Source organism: Pelodiscus sinensis, chromosome 14 (genome assembly GCF_052426305.1).
Source record: "Pelodiscus sinensis isolate ZL-2025 chromosome 14, ASM5242630v1, whole genome shotgun sequence".
Lineage (NCBI taxonomy): Eukaryota > Metazoa > Chordata > Testudines > Trionychidae > Pelodiscus > Pelodiscus sinensis.
The window spans coordinates 12088170-12115068 of record NC_143065.1 but is presented as its reverse complement, the minus strand read 5'-3'; the positions used below and the strand labels follow the sequence as shown (position 1 = coordinate 12115068).

General features: G+C 54.7%; 1 protein-coding gene across 1 annotated transcript in view; it reads left to right on the top strand.

Annotated features, from left to right (window-relative positions):
* The window catches only part of PTPN9 (protein tyrosine phosphatase non-receptor type 9), a 63434-nt gene extending 42676 nt beyond the window's left edge, over positions 1-20758 (top strand). Inside the window, exons 7-13 of the mRNA XM_075897389.2 lie at positions 1850-2178; positions 2605-2698; positions 6277-6346; positions 7288-7366; positions 8527-8677; positions 9745-9952; positions 10983-20758. Coding sequence (XP_075753504.1) covers positions 1850-2178; positions 2605-2698; positions 6277-6346; positions 7288-7366; positions 8527-8677; positions 9745-9952; positions 10983-11197 — 1146 coding nt within the window. The 3' untranslated portion in view covers positions 11198-20758. The remainder of the gene's footprint in view (positions 1-1849; positions 2179-2604; positions 2699-6276; positions 6347-7287; positions 7367-8526; positions 8678-9744; positions 9953-10982) is intronic.
* Positions 20759-26899: the final 6141 nt, after the last annotated feature.

Below are 26899 nucleotides of genomic sequence, written 5' to 3'. Positions count from 1 at the left end.
ATTTGATTGGTCGATAAGGGCACCTCTACCGTTGAAATGTAGCAAGAACCCTGCTGGCTTTTGCTACCTTTCAAAGGTGGAAGCACTGCAAGGAGCACGGGGTCAGCAGAGACTCAAGCAGTCACCCGCTGGCCCCATGCTCCCTGCTGCGCTGCTGCTCTTGAAGGTGGAAGAGTGGGAAGAGTAACCAGTTCTCCACTGCGCCCCTCTCCCATGGAGACAGTGCTGGGGAGAACCAGTTTTTAAGCCAGCTTCCCCCCAGTACCAGCTTCTGCCGCCCCTCCCTCCCCTCCCACCTTGTTACCTCTATCTGTTGAGGGGGGGGGGAAAGGAACTGACCGGGGACGAGAAAAAAAAAAAGCAGCAAAACTTGGGTGGGCGGAGATTGATGAGGGGGGCTGGGTCGCCTCGAACCCCCCTGGAATTTCTTCACGCCCCACAGGGGGGCACGCCCTCCAGTTTGGGAACCCATGATCTAGGGTCTGAAACCATTTCTTTCCTTTTGGAAAATACGGACGGTTTTATCAACAAACAAGCTTGTATTCAGACCTGAAACCAGGCAGCATTTCTCGGGAAAGGACTCAGAGTGGTGGGTCTTTGTCCGGCCCCCAAAGTGTGCGATGCTGTATAGATAAAGTCCATGCCTTGGAAGAGCCCTTTTAGATATCGAGCACAATGACGGTCGATCACAGTGGGAATTTGTGTTTTGAAACCAAAGAGGATGTATCACGTGCAGCCATGTCAATATCCTTAATTTGCTTCCGATGGAACCATTTCCTTGGAATTTAATGCTCCCCAGGCCCTATAATGGCACTTGCCCTCTCCCCTCTGTCTGACTAGAGCAGGAGACTTGTGTGAAAAACTCCCTTCTGAAGTGTGGGCTCTTCCCCAGTCCTCACAAACCAGCTGTGTAGTTGTGGATAGGGTTGCCAGATGGTCTTCCAAAAATGCAGAACACATGGGCTAAACCTTTGTCAAGGGGGGGAAAAAACCCACCCACACCGAACACACCTCCTGTGTGGCTACTACCAAGAGCCACCAAGCTGGGAACAAAGGGCCTGCTACCCAAAGCAGAGAGAGGCAGACCCTGGGGCAACAAACGGCAGGGCGGGGTGGCAGGGGCGACCATGGGTAGGAAAGCGACTCCCCCATAGTCAGGTCTTTGGGCGTCCCAGTGGGAAGAAGCAGAAATTCCACCCTGAGAGCCCCGGAAGGCGCCTAAACGCAACTACAAAGCACCTGCGGGCTTCTCTCCTGAGCTACGGCACCACAACGCGCTTGAACAGCGCCCAGGAGCAGGGACAGGGCTTCTCCTCCTCTCCACTCCTACGTCAGACGCAATCAGCTGAGGGCTCCCAGCGCCGATGGATCGCGGCCCCGCCTCCCAGTCGCTCCCCCCGCCCTCGTTTCCATTCCGCGCCCAGCCAGAAAACACCAGACATTGCACGTGTCTGGTATTTTCTGAATTTTTTTACCAGAGGGCACAAAAACCGGACTGTCCGGTAGAATATCGGACCCCTGGAAAGGGATCTAGCTGCTGCACTCTGGCCTGTTCTGACCCTGTTCTGTGTTCTACTCCAGCAGAGGGAAGGCAGGCGCCCCCTGCTGGAGGTTGTCAGAACAGCACCGTTCGCTGAGAACAGCTTTCTAAGCAAGGGAAGGGACCCTTTTGTGAGGAGTTTTCCAGGCCCTGTAATGACCTCAGGAGCTGGAAACTGATCAGTTGGCTTCACAGCCATAGCCAGGCAGATTCCATCCCCTCCTCGGTGTCCGCTGTCTCAAGCAAGCCTGCGTCAAGTCCATGCTTGGTGTGTGTTTCACCCCCTCCCATCTCGTTCTGCTCCCCCAGGTTCAGATGGTGAAGATGTCGGAGCTGAAGGAACACCTGCCCCGGGAGTGTCTCCCCGAATACCTAGGGGGATCCCTCAAGCTAGACCCTCTCAGCTGGAACTGCCGCTTCCTCCCCCAGCAGAATGGCCACCCAGACCCGTTGGATGAGCTGATCCTGGTGCCGCTGGTTGCCCCGCGAGATAACGGCTCGGTGCACATCCCAGGACCAAAGTGCATGACTGTCCATCAGCTGTTGGACCACGTGACCCGAAAGCAGAAGCGGGGGATCTACGAGGAATATGAGGATATCCGGCGCCGGAGTCCGGCAGGGACCTTCAGCTGCTCCTTGTGAGTGTCAAGGAAAGGGGCTGTCCAGAAGGGAGCCCCACAGGCCCTCTTTCCATGAGGAAGCTGCTTCCTTTCTTGGCATCCTGTGTGGGCTTCTCCGTGGAGCGGTAGCAGGTCTGCCTCAGTCTCTCTCCTCACGTGGCAGGCTCAGCAGTGGGGCACGTGGGGTGGAGGGATGGTTTGATAGCAGCAGTCAGGATTACAAAAGGATTCCTAAGACCAGGGTGCATTTACTGTGCATGTGTCCACCACTCCCTGGCCTCACAAGGGGGGAGTAAACCTCTGCTCTGCACCCAAGCCAGCCCCTTTCTTTATGGCCATGTGAAGCAGCAGCTGAGGGGGCGGCAGGGCCCCCAGCTAAGAAGGCCGCAGTTCATCTGTGGGTACCAATCAGGTGCATTGTCCTGCCTGCTCTGTGCTCCACAGGGCTCCTTATAACCAGGAGAAGAACCGATATGGGGACGTGCCGTGCCTGGACCAAACTCGTGTGAAGCTGACCAAGCAGCACAGCCGCTCGGAGGTAAGCAGGCAGAGGCAGCTGTGCCTGACTCTCAGCCGTCTGGACGGTCCTCCCCTTCCCCCCCTCGTTCTTGAGCAGCAATTGCACGCTGGACATGCCTGTGTGCTAGGAGAGCGGTTTCCTAGCTGGGGTGGCGTGAGAGGGGCCTGGCCCGGTGTTCTGAAAGCACCGCTTATGAATGGGAGTGTGGGGGGGCTTCTTTTTCCTGGGGACCCCTCTCTCCAGCCCAGAGACCCAGCCCGTCCCCTGCTTCTGGCCTTCACCTGCTCCTCCACATCAGGGTGTCTCCGGGGCAGCAGGGCTCTGGAGGGTGGGACCCTGAGGTGCTTTGAGACCAGGTTCCCGGGGGGGCTGGCAAGTCTCTCCTCTTGCTGTTCCCGCCTCCCACCAGAGGAACGTCCTCTGGTCCTGCCTCAGCTCCCCAGGTCCCTCCACCTCCCACACTGCAGTCAGGGCAAAGGCAAACCCGCACGCCGGTGTGGCTGGCAGCAAAAGGCCTCCCTCAGCGTAGGGGGGAAATCATTTGAAAAGGTAGCCATGTAACCACAGTTCCCGCTAAGGGGTGTGCCTGCGCGGCTGTGCACAAAAAAGTCTTCCCCACCTCCTCTGGAGAGCCGCGTGGCAGGCAGCTGCTCCGCTGGGCGGGGCCGGCTGAGACAGCGTAGTGAGGGAACCGCCAGGACTGGGGGCCAGAACCTGCCACCGCTACATGGCAGGGGAGGCCTGCTCCTGTGGCTGCCAGATGGGTGAGATCGGGGGGGGGGGTTCTGCTCCGGCAGCTGGGAACGTGTGTGTGTTAATAAATTGAGAGCCACAGTGGCACACGTCCAAACCAGCGCATGTGACCTCGATATTGGGGCACAAGCCAAAACTCGCTCTGCTCATGGTTGGAAAATCGTCGAGGGAACCCTGCGTGTCACCTCCAAAAATCTTAGTGGCTACATGGTTACATGAGCTGTGAGGCGCTCTAGGATAAAGCTTAGCTTAGCTTTATGCTACAGAGCCTGCAGCAAAGCCTCCCCATAGCATGGCCACCAGCCCTGCTGGCCCCATTCCCAGGGAGCCACAGCATGTAACTTGTGGTTGCCCCGGGCCGGGCCCACCACAGACAGGGCCTGCTGTGGCCAGAGGGCCGGAGCAGCCCCTGTCTGCAGTGGGCCCTGTGGGGCTGGAGCAAGCAGGGAACTGCTCCCGCCCCAGTCAGCGAACCGGAACTGGTGAAGGATGGGACTTACCAGTTAGCCTATTACATCCCTACCCATGGCACCAGCCTGTGGGGTGTTGAATATGTCAGACCCGCATCTCCCACTTGGCAGCGCTGCCCTGTGCTTCAGCCACAGTGCGGCTCCTCCTCACCCCTCCGCTGGAAACACCAGCACGGGTGACGGCGGTAGCGGAGCGTTCCTGGCCGGAGCTGTGCTGGCTGAGGGGCACCCCACGTGACCTGGCCCTGCTGGGGGTGACCAGAAAGGGGCACCCCCATCCCACGCTGCAGATGAGTTCCCAACCTGCTTTCGCACTCAAGAATGTAGCTTCTTAACTGGAAGAGCTGCGTCTTCAGCTGGTATAAATCTGTCTCGCGCCATTGACTTCAGTGAGCTTGTCCTGATTTACACCTGCCCAGCGTCTGGCTTGACATATTAGCTTCTCCTCGGAAAGGACTGTGGGAACTCCTCCGCCCGGCATCACGTCGGGCCCGGGCAGCCGGCCAGCGTCTCGTGCCAGCTGGAAGCTCCCAAATGCCCGTTCCAACTCTCCCTTGTCGTTCCTGGCATGCGTGCTCTGGGCGAGAGATGCCGCCCGTCTCGGAGGATGTGGGGAGTGCTGAGCAGAGCCCAGTGTGCCGGGCAGCTGCTTAGGCTGCAGCCTAGAGAGATCCAAACCTGACTGTAGCGCACAGGAAACTTCAGAGCCACTGTGGCTGCGGGAACATGCAGCCGAAAATAGCTAGCGGGAGCCCCTGCTTTGTCCATCTGCCCAAGCTGGAGTCTGGGGGCGCCTCTCCCGGAAGGGTCGATTATGATAGTCGCCCCTAAATCCCTGAGGGTATGTCTACACTACCACCCTAGTTCGAACAAGGGTGGTAATGTAGGCAACCGGAGTTGCAAATGAAGCCCGGGATTTGAATTTCCTGGGCTTCATTGCATATTGCCGGGCGCCGCCATTTTTAAATGTCTGCTAGTGCGGACTCCGTGCCGCGCGGCTACACGCGGCACGGACTAGGTAGTAATGAGGAGTAACGGTAGTTCGGAGTAGGATGCCTAGTCCAAACTACCTAGTTCGTGCCGCGTGTAGCCGCGCAGCACGGAGTCTGCACTAGCGGACATTTAAAAATGGCGGCACCTGGCGAGATGCAAATGGAGCCCGGGAAATTCAAACCCCGGGCTCCATTTGCAACTCCGGTTGCCTACATTAACCACCCTAGTTCGAACTAGGGGGCTAGTGTAGACATACCCTCAGGGATGGGGCTTCGGGCTCTGCTTTGGGGTGTTAGTCAGGTCTTCAATGGCATCCTCTCTCCCTGCTGGGGAGGAGCAGGCGCATGTGGAAGCCAGAAGCAGAGGCTGGGCGGGTCTCTGGGCTGGAGAGAAGCTCCATGCCAGAAGAGGATCTTTCGGATTCATTCAGCTTCCCGCATGTCCGCGCTTTTTGTGGAAGGGAACGGAATGGAGAGGGCCCAGCCCTCTGTGTCCCTCTCTGCGCGGAGAGGCAGCAGGGCATTGTGGGAGGTTATTTGGAGGCTCTGGTCTGAATCCAGTCGGGTCCGACCGTTTCTCTTCCCTGCCGAGTTTGTCATTTACAAACACTTCCGGGGATCCGCATGGCTGTAGTTCCGCTCCGTCCTATTCCACTTCCTGCATGGAGTTGCTGTTTGATCTCTGGGTGCATTTCCCCTCCCCTGTGTCCCTCTGCTCCTGCCCCCCGGCTATCACTTGGAAATAGCAAAGCTTAGCGTGGGGGGAGCGGATTGTAGGTCCTGTGGCACTGCCACCCCCAGGGTTGGCGGCGTCGCTGCCGCAAGCGGCATGGCCGGGCAATGGTCCGTGGAGCGGATTTAGTTTTAAAATAGGTCGGCATCAGATGCAAACCTGAGCTCCCGCCCGCACGAGAGCTGGGCTGGAGGAGATGCTGCAGAGCAGGGTCTGGGAACACCTAGTGTTTGTGTCTGTCCTCGCCTGTGTATGGGATACCCCTCTGTCACGCTGCAAATGGCTTTCCCCTGTCTCAGGCACCCCCCTCTGGTATGGTGTGGGGCGGCGCTCCGCGGGATAACGATTTGTGCAACTTTCCCCTTCGGCACAGGGGGGTGCGGCGCTCCGCAGGGTAACGATTTGTGCAATTTTCCCCTTCGGCACAGGGGGGTGCGGTGCTCCGCGGGGTAACGATTTGTGCACTTTTCCCCTCCGGCACTGGGGGGTGCGGTGCTCTGCAGGGTAACGATTTATGCGCCTTTCCCCTCCAGCACGGGGGGGGGGGTGCAGCTCTCCGCGGGGTAACAATTTGTGCACCTTCCCCCTCCGGCAAGGGGGGGTGCAGCGCTCCATGGGGTAACCGTTTTTGCGCCTTTCCCCCTCCAGCTGACAGACTACATCAATGCCAGCTTCATGGATGGCTACAAGCAGAGGAACGCTTACATTGGCACGCAAGGTAAGGCCCTGCTCTCCGTGATGCGGGGCCCATCGGTGGGCAGCGTCAGGGCAGGGGGCCAGCCTGTCGCTGTTCATATGCGGCTCCTTGTGGCCCCCCTGAGGCGGGGAAGAGGGACTCTGGGCCCTGAGCCCCTGTGCTCACTAGAGCCTTGGAAGGGGCGGGGCTGCGGTGGGGTGTGGCAAAGGTGTCAGAAGCCGCCGTAGCCGGAGGGGCTCACTCGGAGGTGGGAGGGGAGGTGCACAGGGAAGGTGTCTCACTTACAGTCTCCTGGCCGATCCCCCGTCGCAGGGCGTGCCTGCAGAGAGCTTTCAGCAGCTGTCCCTAGAGATCCCCTCCACTTTCCTGGCCTTTCCTGACTGACTCACTGGGTTTCTCCATGAAGTTTTCTAGCCTCTGGATGCTGCCCCATCCTGGCCAACTGGGACCCCTGCTCGGGCACAGGGGAAATGGACCTGCCTCATTGACAGGGGCCACCCGCCACGTGGCACTGTCCATCCCTGATGCAGCAGTCTTTATTCCTGCTCCAGCTACGTCCTCCAGCCGGGTGTGCTGGCTCTGTGGCAGCAGCTATAATGTGGAGGGGGGAGAGAAGAAATCGTACCAACCATCCAGTCATTCATACATCCCACGGCAGCACTGGGCAGCGAGGAGCAGCGCTGGCATGTGCATATTGAGTTAAAACCCTTAGATGCTCCCCGTAGCGCCTCAGCGCCCCCCCGGGATTTGATGAGGCCTCCCTAGGGGTCTGGTGTCCTTAGTAGGTGCTGACAGGCCACACACCCAGGGTCCAGGTGCTGCCTTCTTGGGTTGTTCCGGAGGCCGTGGCCACAGGTGATTGGCTGGTGCAGTTTGTGCATCCCTACCTTCCCTGGGATCCTGGATGAGAACTGATGTATCTAAGGCCTGGGCCCTTTCTCACCTGCGGTCTGTCACTTCAGGGCCGCTGGAGAACACGTACGGTGATTTCTGGCGCATGGTGTGGGAGCAAAACGTTCTGGTGATTGTCATGACAACCAGGTGAGTGCGTGCACAGAGAGCAGGGACCCTCTCAGCCTCTTGGATGAGACATAAGCCCCAAGGCCTGACCATGTGGAGATATTTAAGATCCTGCATCCCTTCGCACAGAATACCCATGATACCGTCTGGTTTGGGTAATCGTATTTGTTTCCTTAAACCTCATGGCCTGGGGCTTCAGTGTACAACACGGGCCGTGATATAGCTGGCTTTCTTCTTCACTTGGTGCCCGAAACTTGGTGGTGTGCACCGTGAAAGCATCTGCCCAGGAAGTAGCTGCATTTTGGTCGATGGCCCTAAGATTTATATGTATATAATGATTAAAAAGTTCACGTGTGTATGTGTAAAGGTGTGGGTGTGCATGTGTATGCCTCTACAAAGTGCTAACCAAATTTCGATACACACGCACATGCAATAGAGTTTGTGTAGTAGTTGAGGACCCTGCTTCCCATTTCTGAAGCCTGTTTCTTTTGTGTACTTGGTCCAGTGGCTCAGCCTCTTTGTCGCGGTTTCCCCATTTGTAAAATCAGTCTCCTAACTACCTATCTGCCCCCATGGAGTTTTGAGACTCGATATTTGTGAAATGCGCTGAAGATGTGCAAAGTGTTATGATTATTCGAAGTGTGGGGGGTGATTTCGACAGTCTGGGGAATAGCCTAGATCGGTGGCTCTCAATTTTTTCCATATCTGAGATGGGTAGGAGGAGTGCAACCTCCTGAGGCTTGCTGGTTTCTGCCCTCCTCCCCCCAGTAAAAGCCCCTGATTGGTTATCTGCCCTGTCAGGGCTCATTGCATCCTATTTACACCTTGTTCAGGTTTGCAAGGTTCTCTCCACCACCGTTACAGCTGGAACCCTAATGTCTTTTTTTCAATGGAAAGGCAACAAAGGAAGAATAGTTGTGACCTCTGGTGTGCCCAGCACCAGGGGATGCTGTGAGTCACTGCTAACCCACACCGGAGTGTGGCCACCCCTCCTGCGGGGGGGACTCGCTCCCATCGCCCTACTCCCCGAGGGCAGCCTGAGGGCACGTGCAGGCCCGCCTCTGACCCAGCGGCCCTGCAGGGCGGTAGGTGACCAGGCCAGGATGGAGCCATCGCTTCAATACGCTTCAGGGAGAGGGCGATGAAGAACCCACCCGTCTCCCCACCCCTGTGCATTGCAGGCTTGAGGAGGGAGGCCGGAGGAAGTGTGGCCAGTACTGGCCGCTGGAGAAGGATTTCCGGGTGTGCTACGGATCCCTCACCGTCACCAACCTGGGGGTGGAGAATCTGAGCCATTACAAGAAAACCATCCTGGAGATCTGTACGGCTGAGGTAATGCCCCATCCCCGCCCTTTGCTGGAAAGGGGCCGGGGCCCGAGGGCTGGGTTGTGGGGGCCCATGGAGAGGAGCTGGCACAATGGATGAGCCTCAGCTGCCAGTGGAGAGGGGGTGGTCTGTGCCAGTGAACCCCAGCAACGCAGGGGGAGGGGCAGCACGGCCATGTGGGCCATGGGGGCTGGAGGCTGCCCCAGGCCCTTGCTCGCTGAGGGACTCCTGGCTTGGTGAGAGGGCGCACCTGGGCTGTTGGGGGAGTGGAGTCCAGTGCTTGGACTGTAGGCAGGGGAAGGAACCCTGGGGAATGCTGGATGGGGGTGGAGGAGCGGGAGGGGCACGAGGAGACGGACGGGGGCAGGTGGGGGTGGAGGGGAGAGACGCACAGAAGGAAGAGGGGCACGAGGGGACGGGTAGGGATGGAGGAGCGGGAGGGGCAGAAGGAAGAGGGGCACGAGGGGATGGGCGGGGGTGGAGGAGAGGGAGGGGCAGAAGGAAGAGGGGCACGAGGGGATGGGCGGGGGTGGAGGAGAGGGAGGGGCAGAAGGAAGAGGGGCACGAGGGGATGGGCGGGGGTGGAGGAGAGGGAGGAGCAGAAGGAAGAGGGGCACGAGGGGATGGGCGGGGGTGGAGGAGAGGGAGGGGCAAAAGGAAGAGGGGCACGAGGGGATGGGCAGTGTGGGGGTGGAGGGGAGGGAGGGGCAGAAGGAAGAGGGGCACGAGGGGATGGGCAGGGGTGGAGGAGAGGGAGGAGCAGAAGGAAGAGGGGCACGAGGGGACTGGCAGGGGTGGAGGAGAGGGAGGAGCAGAAGGAAGAGGGGCACGAGGGGATGGGCGGGGGTGGAGGAGAGGGAGGAGCAGAAGGAAGAGGGGCACGAGGGGATGGGCGGGGGCGAGGTGGGGGCGAGGTGGGGGTGGGCCGCAGGCCTTTCAGTGGCTGTTGTGCAACTGCTCCCGGGAGGAGGGGGGAGGTTTGGGGTCTCACGCTGTGCATGGGGAGGGACAGGGCGCTCCGGGGGCGAGGGAAAGGAAGCCAGGAGCGCTGACGATGGGGCTTTCGCACGCAGCACAGGGAGCGGCGCCTGGTGTCCCATTTCCAGTACTTGAGCTGGCCGGATTACGGCGTCCCGTCTTCAGCTGCCACTCTGATCGACTTCCTGGGGGCGGTCAAGCAGCAGCAGAGAGTGGCGGCCAGTGCCCTGGGGCCTCGCCTCAAGGGTCAGGCCGGGGGGCCGCCCATGGTGGTTCACTGCAGCGCTGGCATTGGCAGGACAGGTAATTCGCTCCGTCCCAGAGAGCAGGCCGTTGGGGTGGCGGGAGGCTGTGAAGTGGAAATGGCGAGAACGGAGGGAAGCCCTGCTGGTGTCATTCCCAGTGAACCCCTGGGAGGCGCTCTCGCTCTGAGGAAATAGCTCCCCTTCCTCCGTCCTGTATCCCCCCATGGGATGCTCTCCAGACCCACTGTGAAGCCATGGGGCAAGTCACCCTCCCCCGCAGGGCCATCTGTAGGGAGGTGTGGGGGTGGAGCCCCTGCTCCATCCCCACCCTGCTTCTACCTCCTCCACTCCCATTGCACCCCTTCCCTGGGAGATGCAACCCAGGGACCACCGGGGGGCCTGGCCCAGGGTGGCAGCAGGGGTCAGTTCCCTCCCCCCCCCCCACATATTCACCATGGCGGAGCAACCCAGCAGCCTGCTCCGCTCCGTTGTCCACGGCTCCCACCACTGCAGTGCGTGGGGGGAGGCCTGAGCCCTGCTGCCAGCTCCAGGCCTCCCCCAAGTAATCCCCTGGCAGCCAGACCAACCGCCCTGGGCCCTGTGGCTAACAAAAATATGGGGTCTGTCCTGTCCACTGGATGGGTGAGGTGGCCGCAGCAGAGCCCCCCAAAGCGTGGGGCTTGGGAAGGTCTCCCCAAACCATCCTTTGCTCCCTCGGTACTTTCCAGTTCCAGGTTCGTGCCGCACACGGAGGGGTGGCTGCGATTCGTTTCCTGGCTGTCCTGAACCTGCATGAGCCCGAAGGCGGGAGCTCGCTCCCGTCCTTCTGGGGGAGCCGTGTGTGTTCAGCCTGAGGGCGGCTCTTCCCCATGCTCCCAACCGGGCGGGTCCTTTGCGTGAGACCCTTCTGGGCGTGTTGCCGTGGCGTGGTGCTCTCCCTGTGTCCTTCAGGGCAGGGAGTTCCCTGAGGGGAGCTGCGATTTTAGGACTCCTGAGCTGGGAGTGGCAGGGCTGTCGGGCATTTCCGTTGGGTGGTGCAGCTGCAGACATGGTGTTTTGATGGCGTGCCTGCTTGTTCCATCCCTCAGGTACCTTCTGCGCGCTGGACATCTGCCTCTCTCAGCTCCAGGACACGGGCACGCTGAACGTGTACCAGACGGTGATGCGGATGAGAACGCAGAGGGCCTTCAGCATCCAGACCCCCGAGCAGTACTTCTTTTGTTACACGGCCATCATCGAGCATGCACAGAGAGAGGGCCTGCTGCCTTCCACTCCCACCCGGGCAGGCCAGGAGAAGAGCTAATGGGGGCAAAACCCAATCCGACGGCAGGGACTGGCTCTCCTGTCAGTCACAACCACCCTGCCTTCCTCACGACAGTCCGGCTTCAGCAGAGCCTTCAGTAACCAAACTCCTTTGTCGTAAGGCCGCCATCGACCTTTGCTTGGCTAGCTGGTTCGGACGAATCGCGGCGAGTAGCCACTGACTAGCAGCGCGTGGTCTTAACTGTTAGCACCTGCTGTTGAACTGTGCCTTATTCAAACCAAATTGTGGCTGCCACTTGCCGGGGTAACTAGAGATAAGTAGGAAGAGGATCTACCCCTTGGTATGATTTCATTTTTGTGGGACCACCTGAAATCCATCCAGAGGACTTGACTTAAAAAATATCCATTTCCGGTACCCCCTTAGCCTTGGGCTTCAGAAAGGCACATACATCCGTCTAACCTGCCACTAGGTGTGTGTTCCCGTCTGTATGTATGTGTGTATATAATATATATACTCCATATGTTGAGGTGTAGCCTACGTCAGTATTATATAGATACATATATACATACACCTGGTTCTAGCCCCTCCTGGGGCGTAGTGTTGTAATATTGTCCACCTGCTGTGGTCTCGCGCGTGGCGAGTTCCAGCCTTGCATTGTTAATGGCCCTGTGATGTTCCTGGCTCTGTTTTGTTTTTCTTTTCACTCCTCCACTGCGGCTGCAGGAGACACGCACACTTGCTAGTGCACGTGGCCGTAGGGACCATGGCGTGAGCTGTGCCGACGCAGTCCCATTGGATCAGGGTGGTGGGGGAAGCGGCGCTAGGCCCAGCGAGATCCGAGTGCATGTGCAAGGATTACACTGGCTTGCCTGTCTTATTTGGAGGAGCGGTCCAGAGACAGCTCTTTTCCCTCGGGTGAGGAGTTGTGAAGAAGGGACCCTGCCTTCCTGGGCTGGGGATGACTCCCCCGCTAACTAGGGAGCAGCGAGGGGGGCAGTTGGTACGAAGTGTTGCAGGGTAGAGGACTCGGCAGAAGTGGGCTTTACCAAGGAAGTTTGGACTCTGCTGGTAACTTCCTTCTGTGCTTTTCCTGGGAGTCCCCCTCCTGCCTGTCTCTGCCAGGCAGACATCCGGGGATGAGTTGCGGCTGCCCGAGTGTCAAGCCAGAACCACCATAAGGTGTAGAAGCCAAAAAGCTGCAGCATCTGTTTTCCCAGCCGGTGCCCGTCCTGCCAATCAATGCACAGACGGTGCAACCCCAGCACTCCCCAGGGCTGCTAGGATGCCTGACTCCCCCCAGGGGGGAGAGGTGGTCAGTAGCGCTGTGCTGTGCTCTGCTCTCTGAAGGAGAACATGCTTCTTTTCCCAGCCTGGTTGGTCTTGTATTGAACGTTCACTCGATTGAGCCAGAGCTGGAAATCGTGGTAACTGTTCCTGTGCGCTATCGCGTGGCAAGGCCGTTTGTGTGTTCATGGATGAATATACCTTCCGATGAGCCAGATGCTTAGCTTGGTCAATGCCGCCGCCGGGGAACGGGAAGGGGAGCTGACGCGCGAGAGTCGGTGGACACCGAGGGAGGGGAGTTAGGGCTGTGGGTCTGACAGCACGAGAATGAGCTTTGTCCAGGGGGACCCCAGCCTGGTCCTCTGTCTACTGAAGTCCGTGGGAGTGTCTGTCTGTCTGACCTCAAGTCCAGTGGAACCTGCATCAGGTCTGCAGGGAGGTATCCAGTGCGCACCTCTCTTCCACGCCTGATGGCCTCAGCAGGAGTTTGTGGCTCCATGGGAGAAGACCCTTCTAGGTAGACCTGGGACTCATTGGTAGAACTTCACAATCCTTTGTAGTAGTAGAGGCAGAGCCGGGTGGCTGCTGTTGGTTTCATGTTGGTATACATGTGTTAATTATGGATTAATTTACTGTGCTTCTCGTGCCTACAATACGGGCCTAGCTAATCCCTTTGGATCTCTGTTACTTAGGGCCACCAGCCAGCCAGAAGACTGCTAGGTAAATGAGTCTCTTCTTGCTTCACTGCTGTTTGGCTCTGTACTATAGCCTTGTGGAGAGAGGTCGGGTACAGGTATCCACCTGGGCGTAGCGGGCGGGGTTTTCCTTTTCCTTTCCAGATAGCCAGATGGTCTCAGTAACTGACAGGCTCACTCCGAACACCTCCGCCCCTTCACCGTGAAGGGAAAGGCATGTGCCACTCCCACTGATCCTTCCCTCCTCCCAACTCTGGATCAGAAGGCTGACAGATTGTCAGCACCTCCATAAGGGTTTCATTGGCTGACTTTCCGCACAATTGAGTACAAGAGTAATCACTGATCGCTCCTCAGGTGCAATACAAACGGGGGGCTGGGTTTTGATCTGCTCCGGTAAATGGGCACAATGCTTATGGGCATGATGCTTATGATTTATGTGCGTTACGTTCACCCTTATGATCCCCCACCATGAACAGAGCCCAGTTGGTAGGTGCTGAGCATGCACACAGTCGCTGCCCTGACAACCATCCAGTCCCTATCCAGATCTCCTGGCTCCCAGTCTAGTGTTCTGTGCATTGGGCGACATAACCTGGCGCTTGCTGTGCAACCCTGCAGTACGTGCATGTTTGATCCCATTTCTGTGGCAACAGTCGCCACCAGGGCAACAGGTGCTAGGACCCTGCTGAGAGCTGTAGAATCATTCGGCAGCCAGACCAGGTGGATCTTGGTCACTCCTGCGCAGGAGACTACAGGCATGTTGAGAGGGCCGGAGGGGGCTGTGTACCGTGTAGAGACAAGCCGGGCAGGCAGCAGGGGGGACATGACTTGCCCATGCTCACACTGTAACTGAGCTGGGACCAGAACCCCTGTCTCCTGAGGCCCGATTCTGTGCCCTGCGCATTAAGTTGCCTTTCTTGGGACAGGGATTCATTGATGGAAAAGCCGAGCTCGCTTAGGTGGCATTCTGGGCCCATTGTAAGCAAGGGTGGTTTTACGACTGAAGTCTGTGGGATGTTCCCATGCCAGCTTCTTTTTGCCACTCCCGTGCCCCTTTGCTGTGGGAAGGGAGCACGCACCCGGAGCGCCATCCGCAGTGGGCCGGTTTGTGATTCTGTTGAATTGAACTGGATGCTGGATCCGTCGAAATAGGAGCCTTTAAATGCCCTTCTGTGCTGGGCCTTGCCCTTGTCCCATCACTGGTGAGACTGGCAAAGCAGGCTGCTGACGGGTTTCAGCTGCTGGCTGCCTGCTGAGTCAGATAGATCCTGGCTGCCAAAGCCAGCGTGAGCCTTTTGGATCCTTGGAAATGAGCCATAAGAAAACGCTTCTGCCCCGTGGGTGAGCCAACTCCCAGGGGCCACATTGGGGGGAGGGCTAGCTCAGCAGTTTGAGCAGTGGCCTGCTTAACCCAAGGTTGGGAGCTCAATCCTTGAGGACGCCATTTAGGGATCGGGGCAAATCAGTCAGGGATGGTTCTTTTGATCCTGCCATGAGGGCAGAGGACTGGACCCGACCTCTCAAGGTCCCTTCCAGCTCTATGAGATAAGTATATCTCCATATTATTTTCTCAGTGCAACCCAGAGTGAGACAACTGCAAGTGTTCGCAGCCTCCTCCAGCCAGTTGGATGCCTCCTTTCCTTAGGCCATCTGCATGGATACAGAGGCAGGACTAAATTCTGCTCTCTCTGACCCCTGCATGAATCTGGGGTAACGTGATTGACTACACTGGTTACCTGGGCTCAACACCCCCATGACAGAGAACAGGTTTTGGTCCAGGCACTGTGTACAGTTAACAGTGCGCTGATAAATATACATAGACACATTCTGATGGAACTAGGAAGCCAGTTCTACCATCTGTGGGCATCTGGCTCTCGCACCTGATTTACAAATGGAGCGAATAACAGCCCAGTAATTTGTGTGATCAGAACCCTGACTCCTTCCAGTTCACTTGTTCTTGTGTTACATTCTAGTGGGGCTTGGTCATGACTTGTTAGAACGAAGGTTGCAGAAGCGTTTCCATTCAAATCCCGTTTTCAGTTGCTTGTAATTTTTTAGGGCTGAAATTTTCCAGGCGTGGTCTCTGCCTGGAGTGGGTTTAAATAATAGAGCTGAGCTATACCCATTCATCCGGGTGAAACAAAGAGGACAGAAACATTTGTTTAGACTGGCACTGGGAAATTTTTTGTGTTAACAAAACTCTTTTGCTTTGTTTCTTAAAAACATTTTTGTTTCCATTTAAAAATGACAGGTTTGAATGTTGAAATTTGGTCTGAAACTAGCCTTAAGTGAGGAGCTGTGTGCAGCCTTCTTCCAACAGCGACGGGGTTTGATTTCAACTGCATTTGAAATGTATCTGCTGTACGATGTTCTCACCAAGTTCATTAGGGCCCCCAGTCCTGCAAACACTTGTGCACGTGCTCGACTTTAACCACACAAGTAGATTCCATTAATGTCAAGGGCTTGATCCAGGCAGCCGGAATCCTCTTCTTGGCTTCTGTGGGCATTGGATTGCTCTTGACTTGCAAACCTGATGCAAGCTACTCTGTGCACTCCTGCACTAGGCTTCTGGCTCTAATTACATGATCAAATAGTGTTTTCTACAATACTATCCATATTGCCATCTTGTTAATACCTCGCTCTTCTCTAGTGCTTTCCAGCTGTTGATCTCAAAGCGCCTCACAAAGGAGATCGTTAACTTAATTTTATAAATGGGGGAACTGAGTCACAAAGCCAGGAAAGTGTTTTGCTTGAGATTGCCCACTAAATTAGCAGCAGCATTGGGAATAGAATCCATGTCTCCTGAGTGCCAGGCCAGTGCACTATCCACTAGGAAACACTGCCCTTTGTACCAAAATAAACACAGTAAAAAGGACACATGCAACATAATCCATATACAGTAATAGTGACAATTAGGTAGCACATATAGGCCACCAAATCAGCTTTCTAGTTAACTATTTCACACCCTGAGTTGCACCCGAGGAATTGGTTCAAAACGATGTATAAGCTGTTGATTAAACTTTTCACATGGCCATTAGAAAGGTGAGAATTCACATAGAATTACTGCATGAAAAGTCTGGCAATAAAGCGATAATGAATTATTATGACACTACAACTGGCATTAGGGTTAAACATTGGAGGAAATAAGTACAAGCTATGACATCTTGTTAATACCTATGTAAGGATGTGAGGCAAACCGTATGATTACCCTGCATTCTTTGGAAAATTGGAGAATCAGAGAATTTTAAAGCCAAAAGGGCCATTTGATCATCCAATTGGTCCTCCTGTACAACACAGGCTATGTGAGGTAAAGGGAGAAGGGATGGTCTTAAGGATTGGACACTGAAAGGGGACTTGGGAGACCCTTTGCTAATTAGACAGATACGTTGGCAACCTCAGGCAGATCCCTTCAGGCTCCGTTTCCCATCTGTAAAATGGGGTTAATAGTAATTCAGTAGCATTCTGAGGATAAAGTCCATTGATAAGTGATGATTCGAAGGCATTCAGATGCTTTGGTGAAGAGGGGCTATACAAGGACCTAGCCAGCTGCAAACCAGGAAGTGCAAACCTAGTTCTAAGGTATCACAGGACAGCTCGTTTTTAAAGTTACAAACCAACACAGCTCCTGCTGAGACTTGTTGGCGTGGTTATCTGAGCAGCCTTAGCATTCAGTGAATGTTGGTTTCTTTGCGGGGTGGATTCTGGGAGAATGTGACAGCATTTAACCTGGAAGAACCCAGTTCCCACGCCCTCCCGCATCGTATTTTAGAGGACCAGGGAAAAGATGGGGATGCTTTAAATCGCTCTTGGCTCTCAAGAGTGTTAGGAACAGTGGGATTTTGACAGCTGGAGCAGCCTGATCAAACCTTTGCCATTAAGTCCTTTGCTTGCTGCGATCTCTGGGTTAAAATACTGTAAAAACAGCCCCTCTGGCACTTTAAAGAAGTCATTTGACAGCTGTGACCTCTGGGGATTGGGTCACGGCTTTGAAATGTGGCCTTTTCTAGCCTGCCTGGCAGGGGCAAGGGTGCTACTAAATCAAGGGACATGCAAATCTTTAGAAAGCTCTGCTCAAGCAGGGGCACATGCCACACCTAAAGCCACAGAAAAGCCAGTTTAGCTTTGGCTCCCTCGTTGCACGTTGCTGAGGCCATGTATTGCTAGAGAGGATCCAAGCTTGCGGGATGCTCTACTGTTCTGTCCATGCCAGGGGGGTAATAACAGAGCTCAGCCAGATGCTACTGCCGAGTTCCTCCTAGTTATCTGGTGCTGGCCACCCTCAGACTGGGGGAGACGGCCCTTGGGTCTGAGCCTGGCTGGCCAGTCCTGTATTTTCTCACCTTCTCCCGTGGCTCTTGCCCTGGTGCAGCAACATCTTCCTAGCAACAGTGGGAGCCATCGCTCAAAGCAGCCCCTGGTGTTCCACCACCACCTTGATGGCTTCTCCAGAAAGTGCATCGCCCAGCTGCTTGGCGCAGCAGCTGGTAGCCCCAGGGCAGACCACTGGCGGCTCTGGCCCCGGGGGAGATCTGAAGAAAAAGCTCAGAATAGACACAGCCTGAAAGGGAGACGGGTTGCAGTGAGAATGCGACACAACTGGAGCGTTGCCCCTAAACCAACCCATTGACTCACCAATATCTCCAGCTCAAGTTCAGGGGCGCTTTACAGGTGAGTTAGTAATGCAGTGGGGATGCAACTGCAGGCTACAAGAGCAAGTTAGCCCAGCTCCGCTGCAGCTGTTGTGTGCTGCTAATTCATGCTGTGTGGCTCCAGGTCATTTTGCAGTGTGGCCGTGCTCATTCCATGTAAAACCGATGGACCCTGGTTGTCAGCAGGAGGGACTGAATTTGCAGTCTCAGGAGCTAGAACCATGTGCCTCTACAGCCTATGGCCTAGGGGCCAGATCCGGCCCCTAGCTTGCCTGGATCTGGCCTCCAAAGCTCAGGACTCCCCTCCCCAGCATTGGTGAGCCCCACTCCAGAGCCTGGGGAGCCCACAAAATCTATTAGCCCAGGCCCCCCCATGGCTCTGGTGTGCAAGGGGAATAGGGGGAGCGTCTTTCTGCTTCTCAGTTGGGGGCCATGTCAGTGAGGTTAGTTTTTGTGCCACCCCCGACTGATTTTTCTGTGCATCAGTGGCCCCCAATCCAAAAAACGGTTCCCCACTCCTGCCTTCAAGTTTCTTTCATTAGCTAGCTCTAAAGTTTTATTCATAGATTACATGGCCAGAAGGAACCAGCGTGCTCGTCGAGTCTGATCTCCTGTATTACACAGGCCATAGGACTTCCCCCAACTCATTCCTGGAGCAGCTTTTAGAGAAAGATCTGCTTTGGATGGCCATTCTTTATGTAGCATCCAGAACAAAATGTGAGGCATCCCACAAACAGTAAGAAAACAGGGCTCTCTCCCAAAGCGTTTACAAATCCTCGAGTTAAAAAAGCCAACAACTTTGCATGATTCTCTCCACAACTAGCACATGAAACATCACAAATGGAGCATTCTGACTTCGGCTGGGGGGGGGGGCAGAGCAGCAGGTGTTGCTATACTAAAGAAATGTGTTTCCAATCCGAAGGTGATGTGCTTCATGTATTTCTGGATGCCTAAATAAGACCCATCAGAAAGCTGGCGAAAGCAAACAGTACTTTTTTGGACTAGGTAATGAAAGAAGAACTTGAAACGGGTGTAACTGGTTATGTCTGCAGCGTAAAAACCATCCGCAGCAAAATGCAGTGAGTTGAAATCAGACGTCTCTCTAAAAAAAGCTTTCGCCCACTGTTGCTATATGTAACACTGGAGATTACTATAACAGAAAGAGATCAGAGGAGCAACCTTCTTCATTTTTTCCATGTGGCAGCACTTTGCATATAGTCAGTTTCCCTTGCTTGATAGTCTCTTGTGCAGCAACAGAGGCAAAAATGCTATTGTAAAGCCACAAAATTTGACCCAAGGCAGGGAGAGAGGACTGCTTTTAACTCCTGATGTGAAACTGACCAGATCTCAGGCTGGTGTGGTTTTACTAGAGATAGCTCTATTCTGAACAGCTAGGGTACAGGCTTAAAAATAAACAGAACAAAACCACACTAGTAGGATTACTCCAGTTTTACAGATGGCGGAACTGAGTTGTGACGTGACTGGATGTTTGTGTCTGTAAGTGTGTGATCAACTCGCCTTTCTTTGAGATGCTCTTTGGATTCATAGCCACTCTTCACTGTAGTCACGGCAGCTGCTTTTGGATCTCCGCCAATGGTGCGCATCTCCACGTTGGCCTTCCATGGTGACTGAAGGGGAGCAGAGAGGCTGGGGACATAGGATGTGGAGGCAGCGGGGTCACTGAGAAAGAGATGTGCTACATATATGGGGAAGGCTTTCTGTATGAAGGCAGCCTGTGGCAGGGCATTGTGGTTATTTGGATTAAAACTATCCTCACCCCAGAGATAGGAACTGGGCTGTCAGCTAAGCTGGGTGGCCCAGATGTTCAGAAGCTCACAAGAATTTTGCATGTGTTCCAACTTGTGCGATGTACGTGGTGTGAGTGCCCACACGTGTGTGCAAATCCCTTGTGTGCGCACTAGGGATTGCATGTGCACAGAAATAAGCACTCTTAGTATATTTGGGCCATTTTAAGCACCAAAAGGCCAGTGGAAGTTACACATACAATGGTAGCTAAAGGCAGAATAAGGCCACTAGAATGGAAACTAGATAGGTAAATGTGAACCAGGGGGCTAATGAGAGAGATCCGTTTTGATGCAATTGTGCTGGGCACAAGCGTGACACGGGTGTGCTTGGAGGTGTCTGTAAGACACAGACTCATGCTGGGCCTTACTGCTTTCCCTGCAGCATCCAGACTAATCAGAAAACCAGAGGTGTCCTGACAGTGCCAGGCTGCCAGTGTCTTACCCCGGGATGCCCCGTGATGTGCGGCCTTAGCCAGGAATAAGGCGAGTGCCCCAGGTGCACTAGTGCTGCAGGGAAGAGAGAGGGACTAGGCCTGTGAGAGGCAGGCAGATCATCCTGACCTTCCTTCAAGAGTTTAATCAACTCCTTCAGCACGTCATGGTATAAGGGGCACCCCCTCACAGCCAGCCTTCTCCCCCTTGTTCTCTGACACACCCCTCCCCCCAACAGACCAGCCGTGGAGGGCTGACAGTGGCTGGTCCAATTATACACTTCACAGGCCTGCCCACATGCAGGTGGGAAACTCCTTTACATGTAGGTACGAGACGCTCACTAACTAAGCGCAGGTTTCTTTTGAGAGCTGGTGCTAGGCCATGCATTATCCAGCCCAAAGAGCGAGATCCAGCCATGTCCGAGGGAAGGGAGAAGCCAGGAGGTGAGAGACCAAGAAAGTGGCAATTGCTGAGAGGGGCATGTGGTAAAAGCCGCATGCTCCAGGCAGCCTCTGTTGCAAAGGGACCCAGCTGACTCTGTGCTCTCCTCTTGGTCCATGTAATATCTTGTATTGATTATATGCCCACCCGGCCGTAGAGTCATATGAAGTAACAGTCTGTGGTCGGAAAGACACACGCGTGCCTTGTGTGAGCAACACAGCGGCACGCTCTGGAGTAAGTTATTATTCCGCTTATAAAATTGTACTTTTTAGTTTTAATAAAACACATTAAATGGTTCAGTCGCCTCCGTGCAGGGCTGCATGTTGTTAATTTACCTGCGGGGACTGCACCCATTGCTGTGTCAGGGGAGATGTTTGCTCGGGGGGGACACCAGCTGTGGTCTTGGTGGGAGATTGAATGACACGCTCTCCTGGCTCCAGTAACAGTCCCAGAATCCATCGCTATCCGGGGATTGACCAGGTGGGGTCCTGCCCAGATGCCGATGGGCAGCTGAACTCCGATCACACTTGGGCACAGGGGTTTTCTGGGAGCAGGATAGAGTAGAAGAGACTGTCTGGCAGAGCTTGGAGGAATCCGATCTGGACTTATTCTTTCCCCTATGGTAGGCTCCATGCCCATGAAGGTACATCCTCCTTCTCGACTCTGATGGGCAAAGTTTGCAGCCTGGCTGCACGGTATCATTTGCTTGGGGGGCTGTAAATGGGGAGCAGGACCCTGTTATGCAAGGCCACTATGCACCTACAGTTCCTGCCCCCAAGGAGCTTACAGTCAGGACATGACTGGGATACAGGAGGTGGAGGAAGGCTGAGTGGACAGCGTGCCAATTGCACTGCTTGCCAGCTGCTCCAAGCATTCCATAAGCATCCCAGCAGAAAGGAGCCTTAACAGGGGCAGTGTGGTAGCTGTGAACTTTTGGGGAGGTTCCTCCACGCCAAGGAAAGGGCAACACCCCTTGTGGGCAGACTGAGGGGTGAGAGTGGCTGTCGTCACTGGCGGGGCAGAGGCAGGAGGTGACACTGTGATGGCACGTCCGAGGTGAGGCAGGTGGGAGGTAAGCTATGAAGAGCCTTATTAGTGAAATCACAGCAATCATTCGTGGCTTTTACCTGGCACTTCTCAGCAGCAGCTCAAAGCGCTTCCCAAAGGCCGGCAGACTCGCTACAGCCCTTGCACGGCTGGGGAAAGGAAAGCGAGGCCCTGGGAAGGCTACCCAAGGCAATCCACTCCTCCATGTGCTAGGACAGGCGGCTGCTCCACCCAAGGAGGCTGCGGTGGAGAAGCTGGTGGAGGGACACCAAGAAGCAGGTGACCAGGACGATGACTGCAGCCACAGTCTGACTGGGTAAGAGGCAGGCTGGCATTGGTCTGTGACCGAGAGAAGATGCAGCTGCCAGTCTGTGCCTAGGCAAGTTGCATGTCTTTCCATCTCCCAGGCAGAGGCTGACAGCTATTGCTGTCCCCCATGACGGAGTGAGGGGGAGGGGCAGGGTGTGAAGTCAAGGGAGCGTCTTTCTGCCCCGATGAGTGCTGGATTGGCAAACGGGGCTGCCGGCCGGCACAGGTCTTTACCCCAGAACGTGGTGGAGTGCCCAGCAGGTTATCAACAGCCGTTTAGGTTCCCTCTGGCCCCTGGCTTCATGTGTTGTCTTGGGGTGAATCCCAACCTGCTCCAAGTTGCAGGTGTTGCCAACACTAGAGGCACAGCCCCGAACAGCCAGGGCAGACGGAGGCCAGAGAGCGGGGACAGGTGGAGGCACTGGGGGGGTCTTGGTCCCAGCTAGTGAGAGGAAATAAAAAGCCCAGCTGCAGACGAGGGGTGTAGCTCAGCCGCCGTGCCCACCACCTTAAAGCAGGCTGGCTGCCAGCAGGGTGCTAGAATGCCCTTCTGATGAGCTTTCAGGGCCGGGCATGGGGAGCCCCAGGGTCAAGCATGAGAGCCACTCACCTCCTTTCTCCTGCCTGGCTGGGAAGGGGGAGGGGGCCTCCCATCCCGAGCACAGTGGTCAGGTGAGTAGGCAGTGTGTCGACCCAGAGTTGGCCACCAGCTGGCGAATACAGCACGCAGGCAGCGCGGCCCCCCTTTTGCATTCACTACGCTGAGCATGTGGCTGCATGCGCCTGTGGGCAATGCACTGAACTGGCATCAGGAGACCGAACCGCTTGCCCTGGCACTGATCTGCGTGGCCATGAGCAAATCATTTCCTGGACTTTGTGCCTCAGTTTCCCCTCCTCACCCTCTCTCTTGTCCATTGAGACAGGGAGCACTCCGAGGCAAGGCTGGCCTTCCTGGGCGTCAGTACCGCACCTGGCACAGCACTGAAATCACTGACAACGATTGCTGCTTATCATTAGCATTTCATCGCCGTGAAGTGACTGATTTCAGCACGAAGGGGGGAGGACGTCTGAACTGAGGCTGGCGCGGGAAGGCTGTCCCCGTGAAATACCCAGGGCCAGTGCCAGCCTCTGGACTGTTTGCTCAGTGGCTGCCTCTGCAGGAGAGGACGGCAGCCTTTTCCACACGCACTGAGAAGTGTCATCGGTGCTCGAGAGGGGGAGAGGTTTGGCTGCAGAAGAATGGGCCATCAGAGCTGCAAGCACCCAGCAGGAGGAAGTTATTGGGGCAGGAGAAAGGGATGGGGCAGTTCTCAAGCGCCCCTGGCAAGAGAATCCAATCCTCTGGCTGACTGATGGGGAAGGCTCTGACGATGACCAAGGTCCTAAAGTAAATAGCTTCCCACCGTGCTCCTCTTCCTCTCAGGCCAACCCCCGCCAGCGAGGGAAGTGTGGAGAACACCGAACCAGAAGGTGATATAAACACCAGCCCCTTGGCTCCTTGCCTTACAACACACCCGAAACCTGTGTTCGGGGCACTGAGGGCCATCGTCTCACCACGTCCTACGCCTGCATTTAAAGCCAAGTCAAGGGGAATCTTTCCACCAGCTCCACTGGGCTTTGGATCAGGCCCTTCCTGTGTCTGTTCTCCCCTTCACAGCCTCTCTTATGCCCTCTCCCTATGCCTGGACATGCTGTTTCCCCTGCTGTCAAGGCTGTTCCCCACTCTGGCATGATGAATGCAGAAGTTGGGGGACTGCAAGAGCACTCCAAAACCTCTCTACAAGCTCTGGTACAAAAACCCCCCCCAGAATCCTAATACCCAGATTTTGGGAAATCTGCTGCCACCATTAAGTGCTTTTGAACCCACAAACAGCAGTGGACAGGGGTACCCTAAGCTCTTTTCACCAAAAGGGCTTGAAAAAGAAAAAAGAAAAAAACAAGCTGCAGTCTGTGGTAGTCGACCCCTCAGTCAGGTATGCAGATAGACAGACAGACCTTCCAGGACACAAAAATCAACCAATACCGGTTAATTATAAAAAAAAACCAATCATTTATCATCAAAACAAAACTACAGTTACAAGCATAATAAAGTGGCTAGATGGAAAGGGCCACCAATTGATATAGATACTCAGGGGAACCCCCCTGGGCTAAAAGACTTAGTTACAAAAGAAAAAAAAACCACAATTAACAGCTCAGACATTATTTCCAAATCCTCAAACAAGGAAAACAACAAATCCTGATGGACTAGTTAAACTTTTCCCTACTTACACCTTGTAAGAGGTCCATTCTTGGAGAGAGAAGTGTCTCCCCTCTCCTCAGTACTTGGAAGAAACTGCTCTGCCTCTCAAACAAAGGAGAGAGAAAACCCTCTCTTCCAGTTTGAAATTCCTACCTGCTTTGTTATTGGCTGACCACCCGATACCTGGCTAGGTCCAGGAGACATTAGTTAACCCCTTAGTCACCGGGTGCTGGTCAGCACTCCTGATTATGACACCCGCCCTGCCCCAAACATGTGTAGGTTTTGTGTTATGGTGCTAAAGAATGGGGTGAAGCCCTGACCCTGGGCTTGCCTTTAGCTGGCTGCACAGTTCAGTGAACTCTCTTCGGGGCCCATGCTCTAGTCTTGGTTGATCATCAGCTGATTCCCAGTGTTCAGGCTCTGGGGAGGAGGGGGTGTGAATCAGGTGATTCACGGCATTCCAAAAGTGCTGGGAGGGCGGGGAAGGAGTAGGTAAGTGCATTCCTTCAGTGCCCCAGCATGAAAGGGGGCAGAGAGAGAGAGTGGGCGGGCCTCCTGCATGTGGAATCCCACAGGCTGACCATCACTGGATTTTGATCTTGTGATCGCCACTCACTAGCGATCCACTCACTAGTCTTGGTTGCCCATTGACATAAAATGTTACAAGGAGCAAAATTGTTCTTGTTAACCTCTGAGGATAGGACAAGAAGCAATGGGCTCAAATAGTAGTAATGACAGTGCTGGTTGGACATTAGGAAAATCTTCCTGTCAGGGTGCTTAAGCACTGATATAAATTGCTTAGGGAGGTTGTGGAATCTCCATCACTGGAGATTTTTAATAGCAGATTAGACACCCACCCGCCAGGGATGGTGTAATATTTAGACCCGCCAGGAGTGCAGGGGACTGGACTAGATGACCTCTCGAGGTCCTTTCCAGTTCTGTAATTTACCAAAAACCTAATTTTTCAGCAAATATAAAGTACTGATTACCATTTTGATTAAAAAACAAACCACAAGCATTAAAAATAATAATCTAATGTGCTGCACTGAGCACCCTTTGAAACACAACCCGGTTTGCATTTTGTTGTGAAACTCTTTTCAGGGTTTTGGGACCAGCTCTGGCTTCTGCTTTCTACCCTGGCATTCCATAGAATATCAAATCAAGGTCACGGTCCTTCTCATGAAGGACCTCTGTAGCTGGGCCTAAGCATCTGAAAGGCTGCTTAATGCCACGAGAGCACAACTGTGGGGGAGAACTTTTGTTGGACTGTAGAACAAACTTCCCCAGGAACTAGGGACCATCCCAAACCTCATCACCGTCTCTTAAAGTGCAAAGTACGGTTCCTTGGCCAGGCCTTCACACAATGTGTATTTAAATTTAAAAGAAAAACAAAAAAGCCCTACCAAAAGCAGACACTCCACTGCACAGCAAAGGTACTCCTGTTACTTCATCTTCTCCTGGAAGGCCCTCACATAGTATGGAAATGGACATGGTCTAAGAACTTACACAGCATACAATCTAGGGCTAGAGAGAATGACAGACCGAATGACTCAGCAATGCAACACAGCTGCATAAAAAGCAAATGCTACAGTGGGTTGATTTAATAGTTGTGTGTCAAATAAGCAACATAATCCACTCAACTGAGCATTGATCAGGTCTCTCCTGGAGTATCCTGTTCAGCATTTTTTAGGCACCACATCTGGAAAGAGACAGACAAATTGGAGAGCGAGTCCAAGGTGATCAGCAGGAATGGCTAGAGATTCACAAACTAGGCCCTGTGGGAGAGGCGAGGAGAATGGAGCAGGCTCAGTTTAGAGGACCAAAGGGAAATTCAATAATTGTCTACAGCTACATAAAGGGATGTTCTAATGAGGAGAGGGGCCAATTATTCTCATTAGTCAGCAGGGCAGAACAAGCACTGATGAGCTTCAGAGGCAGCCAGGGGAAATGAAGCTTTAATATTAAAGAGAACAAAATGGTCTAACCAGGAAGGTAGCCCAGTGATGGAACCAGCTGTGGAATTGCTGGCCATGGAGATCAGACCAGGTGCCTCCTTGCTACAGCTGGTTAAGGGATGATGAAATCGACCCTGCCAGGAGGGTTTGGGCCAGACGACCTGCTAGATGCATCTGCCAGCTCAAGTGACTCTAGGAGCTGTTCATTTCCATTCTCAAACCTCACTGCCCAGGCCCCCTCCTGATTAAGTTGGCCACTTGGGGCAGAGGTACCAGACCAGGTTAGAGCCCCAATTACCAGGTCTGTGCTTTGGAAGTTGCTGAGCTAAAGCCCAGGAGATGCCTCAGGCATCAGCAAGTAGCCTCAGGCATCAGAAGCCTCGTTTCAGACTGTGTCCTGGGAAAGGGCAGTTTTGCTGCAGTTAAAGAGGAAGCAGAAGGCACCGCGGGTCAGAGGGGACCAAGGACAGGGAGGTTCCATGTTCACCACAGGCAGGTGTAGAGAATGCTGGGCCCTACTGGATGTCTGGGGGCAGCCCCAGATTCAACAATGTGGCACCAGAGCCATGGAGTGAGGCCACATGCCCGGCAGCCCAGGTGCATGGAAGCTCCCAGCCCACCCTGGCACAGTGGGGCTTGGAGGCCAAGCATTGGCAGGGCTGGTCAATCTGCTACATTCCATGGAGAGCTAGGCACGAGGACCATGGTAGCACCACCAGCCTGCTGCACCAAGGCCTCGGGGGAGGAATCCTTCCCCTTCTCTCCTCCATGGCAGGATCCTCAGCATCAAGCCCAGCTCAATAAGCAGGATGTGCTGGGATAAAATCATTAGATGTGGAAGAGACCTCAGGAGCAGGACTCAACACAGGGCCAATCCCAAGTCAATCA